A 17,341-nucleotide genomic window follows, 5' to 3' on the forward strand; every position below is an offset into this window, starting at 1 on the left:
ATATTGCAGCCCAAAATAGCTGGGGCTGGAACAGACTTTGGGGTTGGTTTATTTGGTAGGACCTAACACAGAAGTCCATTGGTCTGCTCTAGCATTCTGGTACTGGCAGTAACTGCTCCACAGATGGGCCTGTAATACTGACCTGTGTGTGCCTCAGTGTCGGCTACAGCATCAATAGCTTTCTTTTATCATGTTATTTTGCAGGGAAGCATGAACAAAAAAAAAGCCAGGTCACAAAAAAATTTGAACAATGAGTTTTTACTGTTCTCCCTGATTCATGTCCAAACTCTACGTCTCTGGCTTCCTGTTTCCATTAAGTACTTTTTTTTATGCATACTGGTTCTTGTTAGCATTGTTAGTTTCTCTTCAGTGTTGTCCCAGAGGTGGTAATTGACCATTTAATCTGAAATGGGACTGGAAGATAAGTTCTCCATACCTTCCGGATCTCAAGTGCTTGACTTTATTTTTTCAGTCAATTATGAGATTAATGGAATGGCTAATGTGCACTTGAATTGGAGAGTAATTACCAGTAATCAACATGGGTTTATTTTCTATACAAGTATACAGGGAAAAAAAAGCAAACAGGTTTGTTGTGTTGTCTGTGTCAATGTCTGTATATAGTACCTTCATACCACTGAATAGTAGGGCTTAAGCTGGGAGTCACTGGAATGTTTATGTATATTTCTGTACAGATGGTTGGAGCTGCAGAACTTTGTTATTTAATAGTTCTCATGCATTATAATATGTTTCTTGAGGCAAAGTATGAGGTTTTACATATTTAGTCACATGCTTGTAGTAGGAGGAGGAAACTGGCTATCCAGTAGTTAATAGATCAGTGAGGATTTTTATTTTTTTTTCTCTCATCTGAAACTGCACATTGAAGCTCATCAATAGGGGTAAGGAGGGGACTGCTTGGGCCCCCTCTGCTTCTTTGCATATATGCACACAGTTATCTCTTCAGAAGTTTGGCTGCAAGGAAAAGATCCACCACCCTGATCAGATTTCTAGTAACTTACATATTATATATATTTACTGCACAGAAATCAGTACTTTTTTTGAAGCAGGTGCTTTGGAAAACCTGTAAGATAGTAAGTGGGTAAATCATAAAAACCATGTAATACTAAATTTAGGCCACTTGGTTGTCTTAATCTAATAGGTAGATTATAATAGAAAATCTAATGGGACAGTTTTATATCAGTTTGGTATGAATGTTTATTCTTATTCTGGAAATTCAGGACAGAAGACAGCCAAGATAAAGGTTACAGGATTAAGGCTGATTAAAGGATGGAAAGCAAATAGTACTTCTTAAAAGGACTTGAGAGTCTGTAGAGGATGGTGGATGTCTAAGTCATTTTTCAGAGAACTGCATCTTGAGGAGAATATTGGCATTTAGCAGCCACGACATTCAATGCTGGCTGTCCCAAAACAGCTACTCGTCCTCCATGTGCCTTAGCACAGCTTCTAGCACACCTAAAGCTTCTTGAGCTGCTTCTATACTTGTTTGATAACCAGTAGTGCTTAAACATAAATACAATACCTTAAAGGGATCTGGTACCTTTTTGTGAGAATTGGAATAGTAGTGGTTGAGACACTTTCAAGAAACTTTTTAGGAAGAAGAATTCTAAGGTGGGATTGTTTCAGTTGTCTGGCTATTCTTATATTGTGTTTAGCCAGCTGTTGGTTTATTTGCCATGTAGAATCAGGCAGACACAGAAGTGTGGAGGCAGGAGGGGACACACCCGGGGAGGATGCTGAGGATCTATCTCGTGGATGGAGACAACACAAGTTTACCTGTGCAAGCATGTCTAACCACTTTATTTATTTTTCTTCTAATTTCTTTTTTATTTTTACATATTGTGGGGTTGCAGTGCAGGCCTTTAAGCGTGATACGTACCAGTAAGTTCTGTCAGAGCATTGCATCGGGGGCCGATGCAGACACTATGGCCGTTCACTCGGGTTACCCCGGGGGGCAGCTGCGGGTGGGAAGCTCGGAGCTGCGGCCGGTCTCTCGGGGAGACTCGGCTCTCAGCCTGGAACTGTTTCCTCAAACGAAAGCTCCACACGACTCCCTGTTCAGCGTGTTTGGAGCGGCCCATGCCGCCCCTGGAACGCTCTGCCCCAGGCCGCGGGGCGGGCCCGTCCCGCTCGCTGCCGGGCCCTGGAGCTCGCCGGGGCGGGCCCCGCTGCCGGCCCGGCCCCGCTGCCGGCCCGGCCCCGCGGGCGCTGTGGCGGCGCGATGGTGGAGGCCTGGTACATGGACGAGTCCCAGGAGGACCAGCGAGCCCCGCATCGGCAGCGGCCCAACCGCGCCGTCAGCCTGGAGCAGCTGCGCCGCCTCGGCGTGGTGTACCGCAGGGTACGGAGGGGGCTACGGCGGGGGGACCGGGGGGTACCGAGGGGACGGGGCGGAGCTGCGGGGCCGGACTGAGCCGCGCGGAGCTGGGCCGGAACCGGCCGCCCGCCGAGGGCACGCAGCTGCGGGGGGAGCCGGGGGCTGGCACCCCGTGTCCTTGGGGCAGCTCCTCCCGCGGGGGCCGGGTCAGGCACCCCGTGTCCTTGGGGCAGCTCCTCCCGCGGGGGCTGGGGGCAGGCACCCCGTGTCCTTGGGGCAGCTCCTCCCGCGGGGGCCGGGTCAGGCACCCCGTGTCCTGGGGGCAGCTCCTCCCGCGGGGGCCGACCCGCCCCGGCACTCCCCGGCACTCCCCGGCACCTCGGGATTCCCACGAGTGCGCCGAGTTCCGCCTTTAGCAATGGCGTCCGAATGCTTTTGGCTTTTTTCCTCTTTTCCCTCTCCCTATTTTTTTAGTTGGATGCTGATAACTATGAGACTGATCCATGCTTGAAAGAGATTCGGAGAGCAGAAAATTATTCTTGGATGGATATAGTGACCATACATAAAGACAAGCTTCCAAATTATGAGGAAAAGGTAGGCGAAACTTTGCTTTCAGTGCGGGTTTCCGAGCCGTCTGCCGCTGGAGCGTGTGGCCAGCGTGTGATACCTGCACAGCCCAGCGGGACACAGGGATGAGGCTTCCACGTCTAAAATACATCCTGTACCGAAGTCCTGAGCATTAAAAAAGAACTTTTGATATTATTTTAAAGATATCAGAGGTCTTTTGCTTCTGTAGATTGCCTTCAAAGGTTTTGAGGATCATTTCCATCACTGTCATTTCAAAACTAAGATTCCTACCAGGAGAGTTCTGCCAATGCTGACCTGTCCTCAGAGAGCCTCTCTGGGATGAACACAAGTGGCTGCCAGCTGGGTCTGGGCTTTGAAGGCTTTTCCGTCCTAATGGCTGCTTGCATAATGTGTCTTTTTAAAGTGAGTGTTAACCCCATGGAATTGGAGGGATACATCCTTTGTATAAGACTTTTTTACCTTGGGGAGCTTGTACTTTGATAATTTCATAGCAGTTTAACACTGTTCAGGTGAGCCTCCTAGAAGGAACTTTCTCATCCCAGCCTCCAGGTGCTGCTGGCTGGCTGCTCTGCCTTGAGGACAGCAACCCAATGACACTTTCATATTTTTATTAAATTTCCATTTACCAGTTTATTTTAAGCCCATTGTGTTCTAGTGGTTTTGTCTTGGTGAGAAGGTGAATTAGGTAGTAACTCATTAGGTAGATGGCCTGGGTAGGTTCTATCTGATAGAAAGATGGGCCAGTCATTACAAGACATAGGGACTTTTGTCCATCCTCCTGTGCTGGATCACTTCTGGCTCAAGAACATCTGCACAAGTGTGGCTAAATATCATCCAGACCTGAGCAGGTGATGATGGTACCTGGCACTGCACTGCTCACTGTGCACTAAACCTCTTGGGTCTCTGTTAACTGAACTTGTAAAATGTGCTTTAAGTTCTGTGCACATACGAAGAATTTGCCATTCCAGAAAAAAGAGAATGTTTCTGCCACTGTCTCGGATGAGAGCCTGGAGCTGGAACTCGCTATGTGTGGGCAGGCATGACACACTGTTTACATCAGATTGTGTTTGGCAGTAACTGCATTTTCACAGACAGTACTAGTACCCTGTGCAGCTAATTCAGCTCTATGTAAGTGTAAAAGAGGGGAGATAATCTGTGGCTTTGTTTTGGTGCTGCATGTTGGGGGGGGGGAAAAAAGCATAGAATGATCAAACTGTGCAAGTACGAGGACCAAATCCTTCAGTGGGATTGAATCCACCCATCTCTCTTTCAAATGGGTGTGAGCATTACTGTTACTCAAAGAATTATTATGTACAGCTAGAGCTGCTGTTTCTTCTCAGAGGAGTTCCTGCCCTGCAAAGGAAATGTAGGAGCCTGCTTAGATGTGCCCTGATACAGGGACTAGCTGGCTGGCTTGGCCATCTAACCATGTTGGTCTCCTCTGTTAGTTAAAACACAGTTACCCTTCGAAAGCCTTTCTCAGCTTCTCTCTGTTTCTTCCAGATTTCTTTGTGGTTTTCCCATGTTCTGTAGTTTTACAGAATATTTGCTATTCCTAGATAAAAACATTTTATGAGGAACATTTACACCTCGATGATGAAATTCGCTATGTCTTGGATGGATCTGGCTATTTTGATGTTCGAGACAAGGATGACAAATGGATTCGGATTTCCATGGAAAAAGGAGATATGATAACCCTCCCTGCTGGCATATATCACCGATTTACACTGGATGAGAATGTATGTTGTTGTAGATTACGGTAAAGTTTGATGACAAATCCATGTGAATATACATGGCATTAGTAACTACATGCCCTGAGACTTTCAGTTCATTAGCAAAACATATTAAATATGAAGGAGGAGAATGAAAAATACTAAATAATTCACAGCAGCTGAACCTTTCATCTCCAGGTCACAGATTGAGCTTCTCGGCTGTAAGTCATTGCCATGTGATATCTGTGGCATATCCAGCCTTGGGCTATCCCTCCCATAGTTGCCCCAGCTGTCAGTTGGGGTGGACAAGGTGTAGATGGATCATTCTGTATTGCCTTATTGTGTATTTTTGTGGGGATAGAAGAACATATCTGTGTCCAGCGGTGACATTTTTCGCAAGTGTTAAGTTCATCTTCAGGGAAAGAAGGATTTAAGGGTCCAGAGCCACTACTTGCAACTACTGGATGCTAAGCTGGATGCTGGCTTCACAGGTGCTGACCTCCTTGGAAAGATATTTTTGTCAGTGGGAGTGTGAGATAGGCCAGTACTAAGTGCCAATGTTTCTCTTCTTGTGTGCTTTTACAAATGTTTCTAACCTCGGCATTACCCCTGAAAAATGGGGAAGCACATGTTGTCTCCTGTGTGGTGAAACTGCATCTCTGATGAAGAGAATAGTTTTGTTTTGTATCAGCTGTCCAGATAACAGTTATCATGCGTGTGAAAAAGGGATATGCTTCTTTGGTGAAAAACTTGACTTTGTGTATCTTGAGATCCACAGCAAATAAGCTACATTTAATATTCTCAGGCTTTTTCTTTACATAGACAAAGTGGGATTATGATTGTATCCCGAAGAAGTTTTAAGTGTTTGTTCACTTCAGGAGCTTTAGTCCAAAGTGCCATCTTCAAAGTTAAATCTTTAGGGTCTTCTAGACCTTGTCATTTTGCAGCTAAGTTCTTTTGGTACCTAACTTTATTTTTACCATTGCTGAATGCCTGGGTGTAAGATAGTCATCTGTCCATGTTTTATAGAATGTTTAAATCTGTGGCAGTGGACAGAAGAGGAGAGTTCCCCATAACTCACCCCATGGTGAGCACTTCTGCAGGATGTAAAATCCCATCTTCTGCTGCCACAGCTGTACCTTGTACCAGGCATACTTTTGGTTAGCTGGTATTAGAGGGTGTAGCATTTCCTATTGGAATCTGGAGGCTTTTCACTTCTTGTAAGCATTATTTTTTGGGTAGTTTATGCACTCCCCATTCAGGTTTTATGGCTGTGACTTTGATGCTTCTGGTATTCCCCAAAAGCATTGTGTAAACATCTTGGGTACTCTGGTTGCTGCTGTTTAACTGAGTAAATAGGATTTAAATGCTGCACTGCTGAGTATTGTGGATCCTGTGCAAAAGGTTTGCATAAGACAGGACAGTTCTGGTTTCTTTGAAACAGGGAGAAGCCCTGCTTCTGCCTGAACTAAAGGCACTGATCATGACACAGTGTATCACTGCACAGCTGCCAGAGTCTCCCGCTGCAGGTGCTGAGAGCAGGAACAGCAGTATAGTGCTATAATTTTCTGGAACGTGTGAAGCTTTCAGTCCATCATGAAAGAGTTTCAAAAATTTCTGCAGAAGTGCAGATTAAATCTTAACTTTGGAATGAAGATGCCTTGAAAAGGAGCTCTTAAATTATTTGTCTCTTCTTGTTCTTTGTCAGAATTACGTGAAGGCAATGAGGCTGTTTGTTGGAGAACCCGTCTGGACTGCATACAACAGGCCAGCTGATGATTTTCCTGCTCGGAAACAGTATATGAAGTTTTTGGCTGAAGAAGCACATAATGGTGTCTGAGACCTGACAGGTGGAACATCCTGAATCCCCATCAGAATGAATGTGCCTGTTGCTTTTCACTGATTAAACCTGTATTTACATAGGAAATTGGAATCACAGAATCATAGAAAAATTTAGATTGAAAGGTTATTTGAGATCATTTAGTCTAACCCTGTGAATTACTGTGCCAGTTTTAAAGCTAGACCAAGTTGTTCAAGACCCTGAATTCTGGAGATCTCTGGTGGTGGAGGTCCCACAGCCTCTCTGGGTACTGGTTCCAGCACTTAGCTGCTCCCATGGCCAAGCATTTGTTCTTCATGGCTGGCTCCCTGGTTGCAGTTTGCAGTTTTCTGTTGCCCTTTCACTGCATGTTTGAGGAGAGTCTGGGTCTGTCTTCTTCACAGTCCCAGCTCTAGTAGGAAGTTGTAGTTGGGTCTCTGAGCCTTCTCCTCTGCAGGCTGCACAAACCCTTGGCTGGGCTCCCATCCGTTAAGTATGAGGTTCAACATGTTTTTCCCTAGTTCTGGTGACTGAGGGATGTCACTTGTAACCCCCTGATAGTTAAGTTTGAACCACAGGCTGTTTTGAGCCCAAGGGACCCGAGGTTCTTCATCCACCCAGTAGTTTGTATCCTTAGTCAGGCTGCAAGGCTGCTGTGGGACACACAGGTGAAAGCCTTGCTGGAGTCAAGGTGAATGTGCCCTCTGCCACAGAGCAATTGCCCCTGGCAGCTGGTGTCAAGCGAAATGTGCCTTTGGTGAATTGGCATTGACTGATAGCTCCTCATCACCTGGAATTTCTTGTGCCTGGAACACCTTCCATAATGACTTATTCTGTAACATTCCTGGGGACTGAAGCAGGGCTGAGCAGCCTGCAGTTCCCCAGATCTTCTTTTGTGCCTTTTTGAAGGTGGCAGTATTATCTGCCTTTTTCCACTCAAAAAGGTTTTCCTGATCTCTGTGACCTTTCAAAGACGCCAGCAGCCTTGCAGTGACATTAGCTAGTTGCATTTACAGTTGCTCAGGAATCCATTTTCTAACCTTTATTTCCTTGGTATTTCTGGCAGGTAGAATTGTGAGAGGTGGGCTACATTAATATTAATTTTGTTCAGAATCCATGCTAATGAACTATGTAGGATTCTGGTTTTAATTAAAGAAAATAAACCCTCCTTCATTCTTGTCTAAAAATGTTCATAAGATAAATTTGCATAATCAGCATTTTAGTATGCAGCTCTGGTACATAAAGCTGTGGTTTTCTCAGTAAAATGTAGCAATTTGTTCTTGGGAGTTATTAATAAAATTATTTTGACCTAGTTGAGTTTTTGGGTTTTGTTTTTTATTTTTTCATTTTTTTATTCCTTGTGCTGACATTTAGGACCCATTGAACAGCAGTGTTACTGTAATTATTAATCAGCTTTTATTCCTTGTGCTGTTATTGATTTGTTCTGTAACATGGGACAAATCACTGACTGTGCCTCAGTTTCTTCAGCTGTGAGAGGGAGAAGAGTAGGCTTAGGCACAGTAGGTTGGTTTTCAGTAAGTGCCTTGTGCTTACACAGAACATGTCCAGCAATGGGCAGTGGAGCATTTTGCTCTTCTCAGTGATGAATTTTGTCAGCTGGACAGATGTACTGCTTGCTTCAATTCGCAGTGGATGATGAGCTGGTTGCAGCCTGTGTGCTGATTTCAGCCAGATGTAATACATGCTTCTGCCTTGCAGTCTCCTAAATAAACAGCTCTAAAAGGAGGTTGAAATGGCCCTACCTGGGTTCTCCTAATGTAGCAGATGTTGGGTAATTGAACTTTCCCACTGTTCTTTCCTATGAGTGTGCACACAGCCCTTTAGTAGGCAACAGCATTTTTCTCACTTTTTTAGCAGCATTACTGTTAACCATTTCTAGTTTTTTTATTTCTTTAAGTGTTTCTGAAAGTGAAATTGCAATTTTGAAGTGAAATTGTACTAACAAGTTGGAAAGGGTGAAGAAAAAAGTTGTTTCCTGGGGTTTGGGTTGCAAGCTAGATGAGATGTGGGGACACAGCTGATCCTTTAGTCTGCCAGTGTGGGCTCAGTTTGTGGGAGGGGGTGCAGGCACAACCCGTGCTTGCAAAATTGAAGCTCACCCAGCTCTCCATGCAGCCAGGACTGGATTTTGTGCCGTAGTCCATGAGCCTGTCTGAAAAATCGATGTTACGAGCAAAGAGGAAGTTTAACTATAGTCAGACACGCATGGGGGAGGCTGTGCTGTGACATGTGCCTTACTGGCTCAGGGATTTGTGTGCCACTTGTCTGAAAGGAGCACTTGAATGTCCTCTTGTACAGCACACTGGGGCTTCCTGCTCCCAAAACAAATTTTGGAGATTTTTCAAGGTACAACTACGGGAATAAATGACAATTATTGCCTACAGCAGATTTTATTCCTTTGATTTATATGCCACAGAAAATTTGGTTTCTGAATGTAAGGTAAAATGACTGCTTTCTCCTGGTGCTGGTATCAGTCTGTGGTATCCCATCTAATTCATCCCCCTCCTAAGCTCTTGTTTCCTTTTTTTTTAACAGAAGCCAAGGTGAGACTGTTCATTCCTCCTATGGGCCTTTCTGTTTTGATCTCTCTGTGCAAAAGGACAGGTGGGGCAGCAGCACGGGCCCTCAGGAACCCCCACTTACAGAGCAGCCATCCCCTAACAGGCAGGGGGAGCCTGGAAGAGAGAGCAGGTAATGCATTCTCCTCGGGAGAGATTTACAGTTTGGAGCAGTGATGAGGGAGGGATAGTAAAGCGGCTGCCCGCAGCAATCGCTTTCAGCAGCTCGCTGATGTAGGATGTGACCTGGGAAGCAGGACTGAACCACCTTGTTTTGTTGCCTCTCTGGAGGAATATATACACCCAGTACAGCTCCCATCTTCTGGCTGTCAAAATAACACACGATCACCCCACTGGAGATCATTCATCATTTTCATAGCACAATGCATTCTGCTGCTGAGAGCTGGCAGGGGCTGTGGGGGTCTGACTGTCAACACTTCGGAGTCCATGCCCTTTAGTGCTATAGGTGTCTTTGAAGGGTGAAAGCTTTGCACTCTGAAAGTGGTTTTTGTCAGCCAGGAAGAAAGCAATTTCTGGCTGGTATAAAGATTCCACACCTGCAAAGAGGTTATGTGGGAAATTACAGTGGGAAGAAACAGCTGGGCAGAAAGAAAATGCTCATATTAATAGAAAACATTCCAGAAAGCAGAGAGATGGGAAGGAGAGTATTCCATTCCTTCAGATGAAAAACGTAGTTTATTTTTGTGGTTTTTTCTTCCCCCTCCTTCCCTGCCCCAAAAGTGCAAAGTGAGGTTTATTTTTGGTCCAAAAACATGGTTCTGTTTTACTACAGCTAGTGGAAAATCTTGGTATATTGACGTTGTATGAAAATGTAAGTAGTCCCAGCAACATCATATTGGCAACATTAACAGGCACAGGAAATACTTCAGTTCCTTCAGGATTAGAGTTAAAAAAAAAATAAAAAAATAGGAGAAATGGTAGCAAATTGAGATGTTTAAAGATAGCTTTCTTTGTTACCTATGTATTGTTTTCTGCTTTAATCCAGACTTTCCCCAAGTGGCATATACCCCATTTTCTCATGAACATCTTGAGACAGCTTTTCTGAAGGGGACTCGGTGCAAATTGTGGAGGGACAGTAGGATTTTTAATAATTTAGGTGGGCAAACTGGTGGCTGCACTCCCTTATTAAATGTCCTGGGGCAAGTTTCTTTGGCTGTATTTTTTTAATGAAAAGACATTTCACAGCCAGTTTGTAGTTAACTAGTAACATCCACTTGGCAGGGCCTAAAAATAGGTGAAGGGAAGTGTTGCTGGTGGGGTGAGTGTCTTGCCCTGGGCTGCCTGAGAGCAGGGGCTGTGCTGTGGGAGCTGGCAGCTGCCTGTCCTGGCTGCTGAACTTGACAAGTATAAATCTTCATGTACTCAGAGCATCGGGTATGAGCTACTGCTGGCAGAAGAGCCACTCTCCTGCTGGGTTTCTGATTCCAGGACTTAGTTTGAGCTAGGAACTTATGAGAAGGGAGAGTTTCCTGACAAAGGCAGTCATCACCTGGCAAACACCAGCACACATAAATACTGAGATGCAAGCTGAGCACTGCTTTGAATATTTCTTTGTAGCCAAAGTGTGGATTTAGGTATTTGGCCAAGCTGCAGACCTGACTTGTGCTATGCTTGAAAATGACATTATTTAGATATGCATTAAAAATGACATCCCAGGGATGATAGAAATTCTCAGAATCCCTCCTTCCTCCTCCAAATAGAGGAGGAAGTCTGAGAATAGGGTCACTGCCAGTTGTCTTCTATTTCCTGCAGCCAAATAAACATATCAACTCATTGGGGGATGAATTGATGTTACAATTGAAATATTCCTGGCTCAAAGATGCAGATTTCATCTGATTTACTGCACTCATTGTGATTTTACAGCTTGATTCCCAAAACATTTTGTGTGGTTGCAAAAAGGTAATACTCTGCTATACCTGCAATTTGAAAAACCTATTTTTGTGCAACTGAGTCACTAGCTGTCATTATTTATTAACTGTGTAAATACCCAGATAAGGCAAAGAAGCAAAATTTCACAAACCAAAATGCTTGGGGAAAGATTCAACAGTTAAAGGACTGTGAATCTCTTTCAATTCTGGCCTCCCCTGCTGCAGTTCTCTCTGGGATACCTGCATTAATTTAGCTTCATTCTCTATGCTGCTTCTACCAATTAAAAACTGTTGTGCCTGTCAATATCGGCTGGTAGAAAACTGGGCTGGGTATGCTCTGGGATTGCCTTTGGTCACAGACACAGCCCAGAGCAGCCAGGCTGAGCTCTGGGCTCTGGTTTCTCCTGTGATCACAGATATTTGAACTGGGAGAATTTGATTTGGGTCTACCCTTAGGCTTATTTTTTTTCCCAAATGATTCAGGCAACTTAAAGCTGACCCGCTGTTCGTGGCAAAGAGGCGAGCTGTCCTTGGTGATGCTGTAGCAAAACGAAGTGCTGGGGTATAAACAAAGTGGTGGCTGGATTATGCACAGGCAGCTGCCCCGGCCTTGGGTGGGGGCTCAGTCCTGCTGCCTGTCACTGGAGTGTGTCCCAGAATTTGAAGTACTTGCTCACATCTTGCATTGTAAATAGTGTGGCTTTTCTGGGGGCGGGAGTTGTTGTGGGGTTTTTTCTTGTAATAAACAGCTCTAGCTCTGCATCTCTTGAGTTTTTTCAATTTAGTACTGACAGTTTTGACTGTTTTTCAAAGCCAAAGAGGAACCTTCTTCCACCTTTCTTCCTTGCCTCAAAAAAGTAACATCCAATTTCTTCCCCTCTTTGTGGAAAAATTATAAGCCATTATTGCTGCCTTTTGGGTGGATTAATTTTTGTGACTATCATATATAATAAACATCTGCAGAAAACTGCTCAAATCTAGGACAGCAAATCTATATGTCAATCCAGAACAGCTTGGAAAGGCAGCACCCAGGTCCTTCTCCCCATCCACACCTTTTTCTTCCTCCCCAAGACCAGGGTTGTGACCATCTCTTGAAGATGAGAATATTTAAATTTGTATTCCCATCTGGCTGGGAGAACTAAGTGAGAAAGCAGCTTTCTGCTACCATTTCCTGAAAGTTAGTGCTGGGGCTTGTTTGCATCCAGCACTACAGATCTGCTGTTCAAATGCTAGAGAAACTCTGCAGGTTCCTACATTGTAAGGTACTTCACTGGTAAGATAATTCCTTCCTCAATGTTTAAGTGGGTAAAAAGCAGGATGCAAGAAGTGGATGGCATCTTCCTTTGAACTCTTATAGGTGTGAGCTACTGGATAAATTCACTTTGTTTTAGCATCTTTCATTTCCCCGGCCTCTGCTCAGGATGGCAGCAATGTAAGTTGCCACCTGAGCAACCTCAGTGAAGTTGACCCTGCCTGCTGTGGTTCTGCCTGTCTGAAATACATTTATATCTGTATTTGATGTTTCAGTCCCATTTTGCCATGTTGCTTGGTTGCGAGATGCAGCGAGGGGATGAATGCATGTTTCTCACTGCAGCTGGTGATGGCAGTACCACAGATCCTGCACATGTGGTTGATTAGGCACATCAGCTGACATGCAAACAAGAGACATAACTTACTTATGCACAAAGATCATACCCTGCTTTTCGCCCCTCTGACTGGATTTGCAAAACACCTGCAGCAAAGGCTTCATAGAGGGGCTGTGTACCTCTTACTAGGCCTATAGTGCAGAAAACCCAGCAGCCTACCCAGGCAGTGTGGTAGTTCCCAGCACTTCCTTGTGTTGAAAGCCTCAGGATGAAGATGTATCTGAAAAGGGTGTTAGGTGGCTGGGTGAGTTCTTCCACCAGGTCAATGAGCTCATCCAGATTCTGCAGAGCCCTCCTGCTGACATGATGGATGGGGTAGGTGAAGGAATGACCATCCTTTCCAGTACACTGTCTGAAGTCCATTGTGGAGTTTCAGGTATTTCTGCACATGCCTTTGGGGAGCGCTCAATGTGTCCAGTCTGAAAACGTCAGTGACCAACTGGTGAGGGGATGCCATTATCACCTGAACTGCAGTTAGGTATTAGAAATGCCAGAGATGCTCAAATTCTTTTGAGGATCAGAGTCTCTGTGCATAATGTAATTATCTGAATGTCTGAAGTACAGCTTCTTTTCTCCTCTTTTAATAAAAGTGGGAATTTAAATGCAAAACTTCTGTTAAGGCACATTAAGCTTTAAGATTTGAATACAACAATCAGTGCATTCAGGCTCTGCTTTCCACAGCTTTTCTCACTTAGCCAGATGACATATGCATGCTGTGTTTTAGAACTGAGCTCTGCCCTCATTTACACCAGGAACCCTCATTAAATTTGGCTAAATTCATTGAATTTAACAGGATTGCCTGGTGTAATTAATGTTTTGAGGACAAAGTTTGTCCTCAGCTTTAATGTTTTAACATCATATAGAGCATTCAGATGTGTAACAGGCAGAATTTAGGGAAGTCAAACACTTGTATGTACGTCACATCCAAACCATAAAGTGACATTGAATCTTGCCTGCATTTCATAAACAGTTAACAATTTGCATACATCCAGCAGTGATAATATGCCTTTGCATTTAAATTTTAATTATTCTGCAAGTCTACCAGGATGTCACTTGTTTAATGGCTCGCTGAGCTTAGAGGTCACCCAGTCCAAGTCTCCTCTAATGGCATTTTTATCTGAGTAAAAGCTTCTACTAATAAGAACACAGCAAACATGCTGAAGTAAGACCTATGTAAATGAACTCCTACATGAATTGGAATGTAGAGGAATTTGGAGAACAGGGGATTTTGTTTTCAGAGTGTTTCTTTTATAATGGTTATTTGACTCTGACTAGGACAATAAATTTTTATTCTCTGCCGATCAGAATACAGACTGTCATTTACATGTGCAGTATCAGGCACAATGGAACCAAAAAGGAAGCTTTTTACTTCAGTTGTAAAGGGGCCTTCAGTATGCTGGATATGATGGATCATGCTACTTTCACTTAGCATTGGAACAGACAAATGACACTTCTTGAAAGCGTAGGCAACAGTACAATACAACATGACACTTTAGCTAAATGTGTGTGAATCTCTTTTGTATTATTTTACATATTACTGTAAAAAAAAAACTTTAATGGAAATTAGAGATAGCTTGGGTTGGAAAGGACCTTTGAAGCTTATTTAGTTCAATCCTCTCCAAGAGCACAGACACTTTCCACTGGAACAAGTTGCTTACAACCCATCCAGCCTTTGTCTTGAATGCATCCAAGGATGGGGAGTCTCTCTGGGCAAACTATTCCAGTGCCACACCAAGAAGAATAATAGTTTCCTTATGTCCAAGCTAAACCTACCCTCTTCAAGTTTAAAACTGTTGCCCCTAGTCCTATCACTGTATGTCCTGGTAAACTGTTCAGTGCCCTCACGATCTTTGAGAACAACTGTCACATACCAGTTCTTTTTATCTCCAAAAAATGCTCAAGAAAAGGGACCTATATGACCTATAGAAAATATACTACTAGAATAAAAAATGAGTACAGGGAATAACATACCTGATCAGATTAACAGCTGTAACAAAATGAAAACAACAGGGATTTCAACTCAATGTTATCAATGTAAACTGAGAGTATGTCTCATTATTGTTATACCTTATCTAAAATCCTAGCAGTAATTAAAACAAATGTAAGACCTCATAAAGAATAATGCCAATATACCTGCTTTTCATTTACTATTTTAATACTCACTAAAGTTATGTAAATGGTATTTAAGCCCAGCTGAAGCAGGTGGTGCTGAATATTTAATTTTTGAATTTAGTAGTGGTACCTTAGGACAAGTCTACTCAGGTGCTGCACAAGTTTAATTCAGATCCAGCTGTTGAACCTAGAGGCCAAGTCAGAAACAGAAATACCAACTGCTTTAATTATTTTTTCAGTTGATTGGAACACAACTAGCTGTTGTTTCATTGTAGAAGTATGGCCTGTCAAACAGAAATATACTGTAAAAATGGAGCAAATTCTGTTTCTGTGTAAACTGTAGGCTTATGTCTTTTCAAGTGACCAGCATCCTTATGTCTCTGAATGTCTAGACTGTGGAAGTTTTCAAGAAACTTGATTTTTGAGTACAACTGTTTGGCCCCTGTACAGTATCTCCAGATGGGCGAGCATAAAAATGAGTTAGTGGTTACTTAAAAATACAGGTGGGGGTATTTAAATGAAGTGAGAATTAACTGATGGATATGGTATTAAAAAATGCAACACACAGAATTGTCCCATGGCAGTGATTTATGACAAAAATCTAGTCCAATTGCTAAGCATTAAATCTCAAAACAGTAAAACCCCCCTATGAACAGATGCATATATTATGTTCATGTATGAGAGGGAGTATCTGCATTGAATCTTTACGATACAGATGCAGGGAGAAATGTGGGCAGAGAAGTGAAATACACTGGTATCACAGTAGTATCGTGATTCCAAAAATACGTGTTCTGAGGGATGCCAAAATCAGTGTATGCTGATACTGCTGCATCACAAACTTAACTTCCTTATGTCCTGAACCCCACTTGCTTCCACTCTGTGTGGCGTAACCCTTAAGACACCTCTGCCTCAGGCTCTGCATCATTTTCCCTGGGAAATATTTTGTGCTCAGTGTTTTTGCTTGATAATGGAAAAGGCAAGGAACTGAGCTGAAATCCACTGTTTCCACTCCAACTGTCAGTGCTCACTTCTCTACCCAGCAGAATGCCAGAGTGGAGCAGCTTTGCAGAATCCATGTGATTTAATCTGAAAGATTTAACAGTAATTCAAAACCAAGGAAGCAAAGAGAGACCATTTAGTATAGTCCCTCATACTGTGGGAAACTGATACTGTGCAGGACTGTATGACTCCCTCACATGCTCAATGTCCCTGTGCTACTGGAACCTGGACCAGATAGCCTCCAGCAATTCCTCGAAATCTCAGCCATGCTGTGACTCTGAATGGTGCTTATCAAGCAGCCTCCTCTGACAGCCACAGACACACAAAGGTGTAATATTCAGGAGTCTGATGGCGACAAAATGAAGCACAAAGAGTAGAAGCAAATGAAGAGAGGTGCATTCAGAATTTCCTTTCTGTAATACACACACTGATACTCAGGCAATAACTCCTAGCTGATGAAATAAGGTCATGTGGCTTGCTCACTGACTACTGAAAATCAAGACAATAAAAGGTTAAATTCAGTTTTTCTCATAAAAGAATATGAGTAGTTGATTGTATAAAAATATATATATATATATACACACACACACACATATAAAAATATATAATAGTGCACCGTAATGAGGAGTAACTGGATGGTAACAGACCTGTAGGGATGAAGCTGGCTTTAAGCACAGTCTTTGCAATGACAGGCCTGTTAGAGATGACAGGTTCTGTAGTAATGCCACTAAATAGTCGCAATTGAATAGATTTTATTTCACATTTACACATTAGCGAGAGTATATACAATTAAAAAAAACCATCCTTGCTGAAAAAAAATCAGTTGGAAATTATCTATCCTAACTTGAGACACTGAGTATTAAAGCTATCACCCTCTTTGATAGCTACAGCCTCTAGAAGTGCCTGCTTCTTCTGCATACTGCGAGATGACTCCAGTTCATACATAGTGGTCAGGTTGAAGAGGACACTCTCATGTAGGTAGTGTTGAGGGTCCTGCTGAACCATTCCTTCCAACTGCCGCAGGGAATCCTTCAGTTTCCCCAGGTAAAGAAGACAAACAGCAGCATTGTTGTTAGCCTAGTGAAAAACATATTGTAAATAAATAATGTGTTTATAAATATATATATATATATATGTATTTACAAATGATGAGAGAGAAAGGAAAGAAGTCTAGCATCTGCAGTTACAACATACTTACTGTATGCTAAGAATTACTATTCTGCATATGTGTGCAAAATTAAAATACATTATCAGTTATACAATGCTATACTTTTCTTATAATTCTCAAGATTTACCCTCTGCCAGTAGGACCTGCTGACTTCTAAGAGCTGAAACTCTAAAAGACAGAGTCTAAAATGAAATAGAAATAGTATATATATAATATAGTATAATTAGTCAGTTAATTCTGAAAGCCAAGTGAAACAAATTTCAGAAACCACATGAGCTTCTACATGCAGTCATTTTCACAGATTTTTTTAAAATTACTTCACTATATTTTCAGAAGTGTTTTTCTCCCTCTGGCTTACATGTCCACATAAGCAACAGGAAGATACTTTCTCATCACAAAGGCATCTACAACTGACTTCACGTAAATCTAGCAGATAGGGCAGTCTAAATACATCATAAATGATCAAGTCAGGTTCCATTTTCCTTACCACACAAAAC

At 42.9% G+C, this 17,341-nt stretch overlaps 2 protein-coding genes and 1 long non-coding RNA gene across 3 annotated transcripts in view; 1 reads left to right on the forward strand and 2 right to left on the reverse strand.

Moving 5' to 3' along the window:
- LOC147654646 (uncharacterized) overlaps positions 1-17,341 on the reverse strand; it is an 837,032-nt gene that overhangs the window by 642,215 nt on the left and 177,476 nt on the right. The gene's annotated exons all lie outside the window — the stretch shown is intronic.
- Positions 2,166-7,763, forward strand: ADI1 (acireductone dioxygenase 1). Its single transcript, XM_086875943.1, has 4 exons — positions 2,166-2,356; positions 2,807-2,926; positions 4,480-4,659; positions 6,341-7,763. The coding sequence occupies exons 1-4, from the start codon at positions 2,237-2,239 to the stop codon at positions 6,470-6,472; spliced, it is 552 nt and encodes a 183-aa protein (XP_086732069.1). The 5' UTR covers positions 2,166-2,236; the 3' UTR covers positions 6,473-7,763.
- The window catches only part of TRAPPC12 (trafficking protein particle complex subunit 12), a 50,424-nt gene continuing 49,489 nt past the window's right edge, over positions 16,407-17,341 (reverse strand). Inside the window, exon 12 of the mRNA XM_086875931.1 lies at positions 16,407-16,753. Coding sequence (XP_086732057.1) covers positions 16,511-16,753 — 243 coding nt within the window. The 3' untranslated portion in view covers positions 16,407-16,510. The remainder of the gene's footprint in view (positions 16,754-17,341) is intronic.

This window comes from Cyanistes caeruleus, chromosome 2, assembly GCF_971803275.1.
Source record: "Cyanistes caeruleus chromosome 2, bCyaCae1.hap1.1, whole genome shotgun sequence".
Lineage (NCBI taxonomy): Eukaryota > Metazoa > Chordata > Aves > Passeriformes > Paridae > Cyanistes > Cyanistes caeruleus.

Coding starts and splice junctions, on each gene's coding strand:
- ADI1 (XM_086875943.1), top strand. CDS start 2,237: ATGGTGGAGGCCTGGTACATGGACGAGTCCCAGGAGGACCAGCGAGCC. Junction 2,357..2,806: donor TCGGCGTGGTGTACCGCAGG/GTACGGAGGGGG, acceptor CTATTTTTTTAG/TTGGATGCTGATAACTATGA. Junction 2,927..4,479: donor TTCCAAATTATGAGGAAAAG/GTAGGCGAAACT, acceptor TGCTATTCCTAG/ATAAAAACATTTTATGAGGA.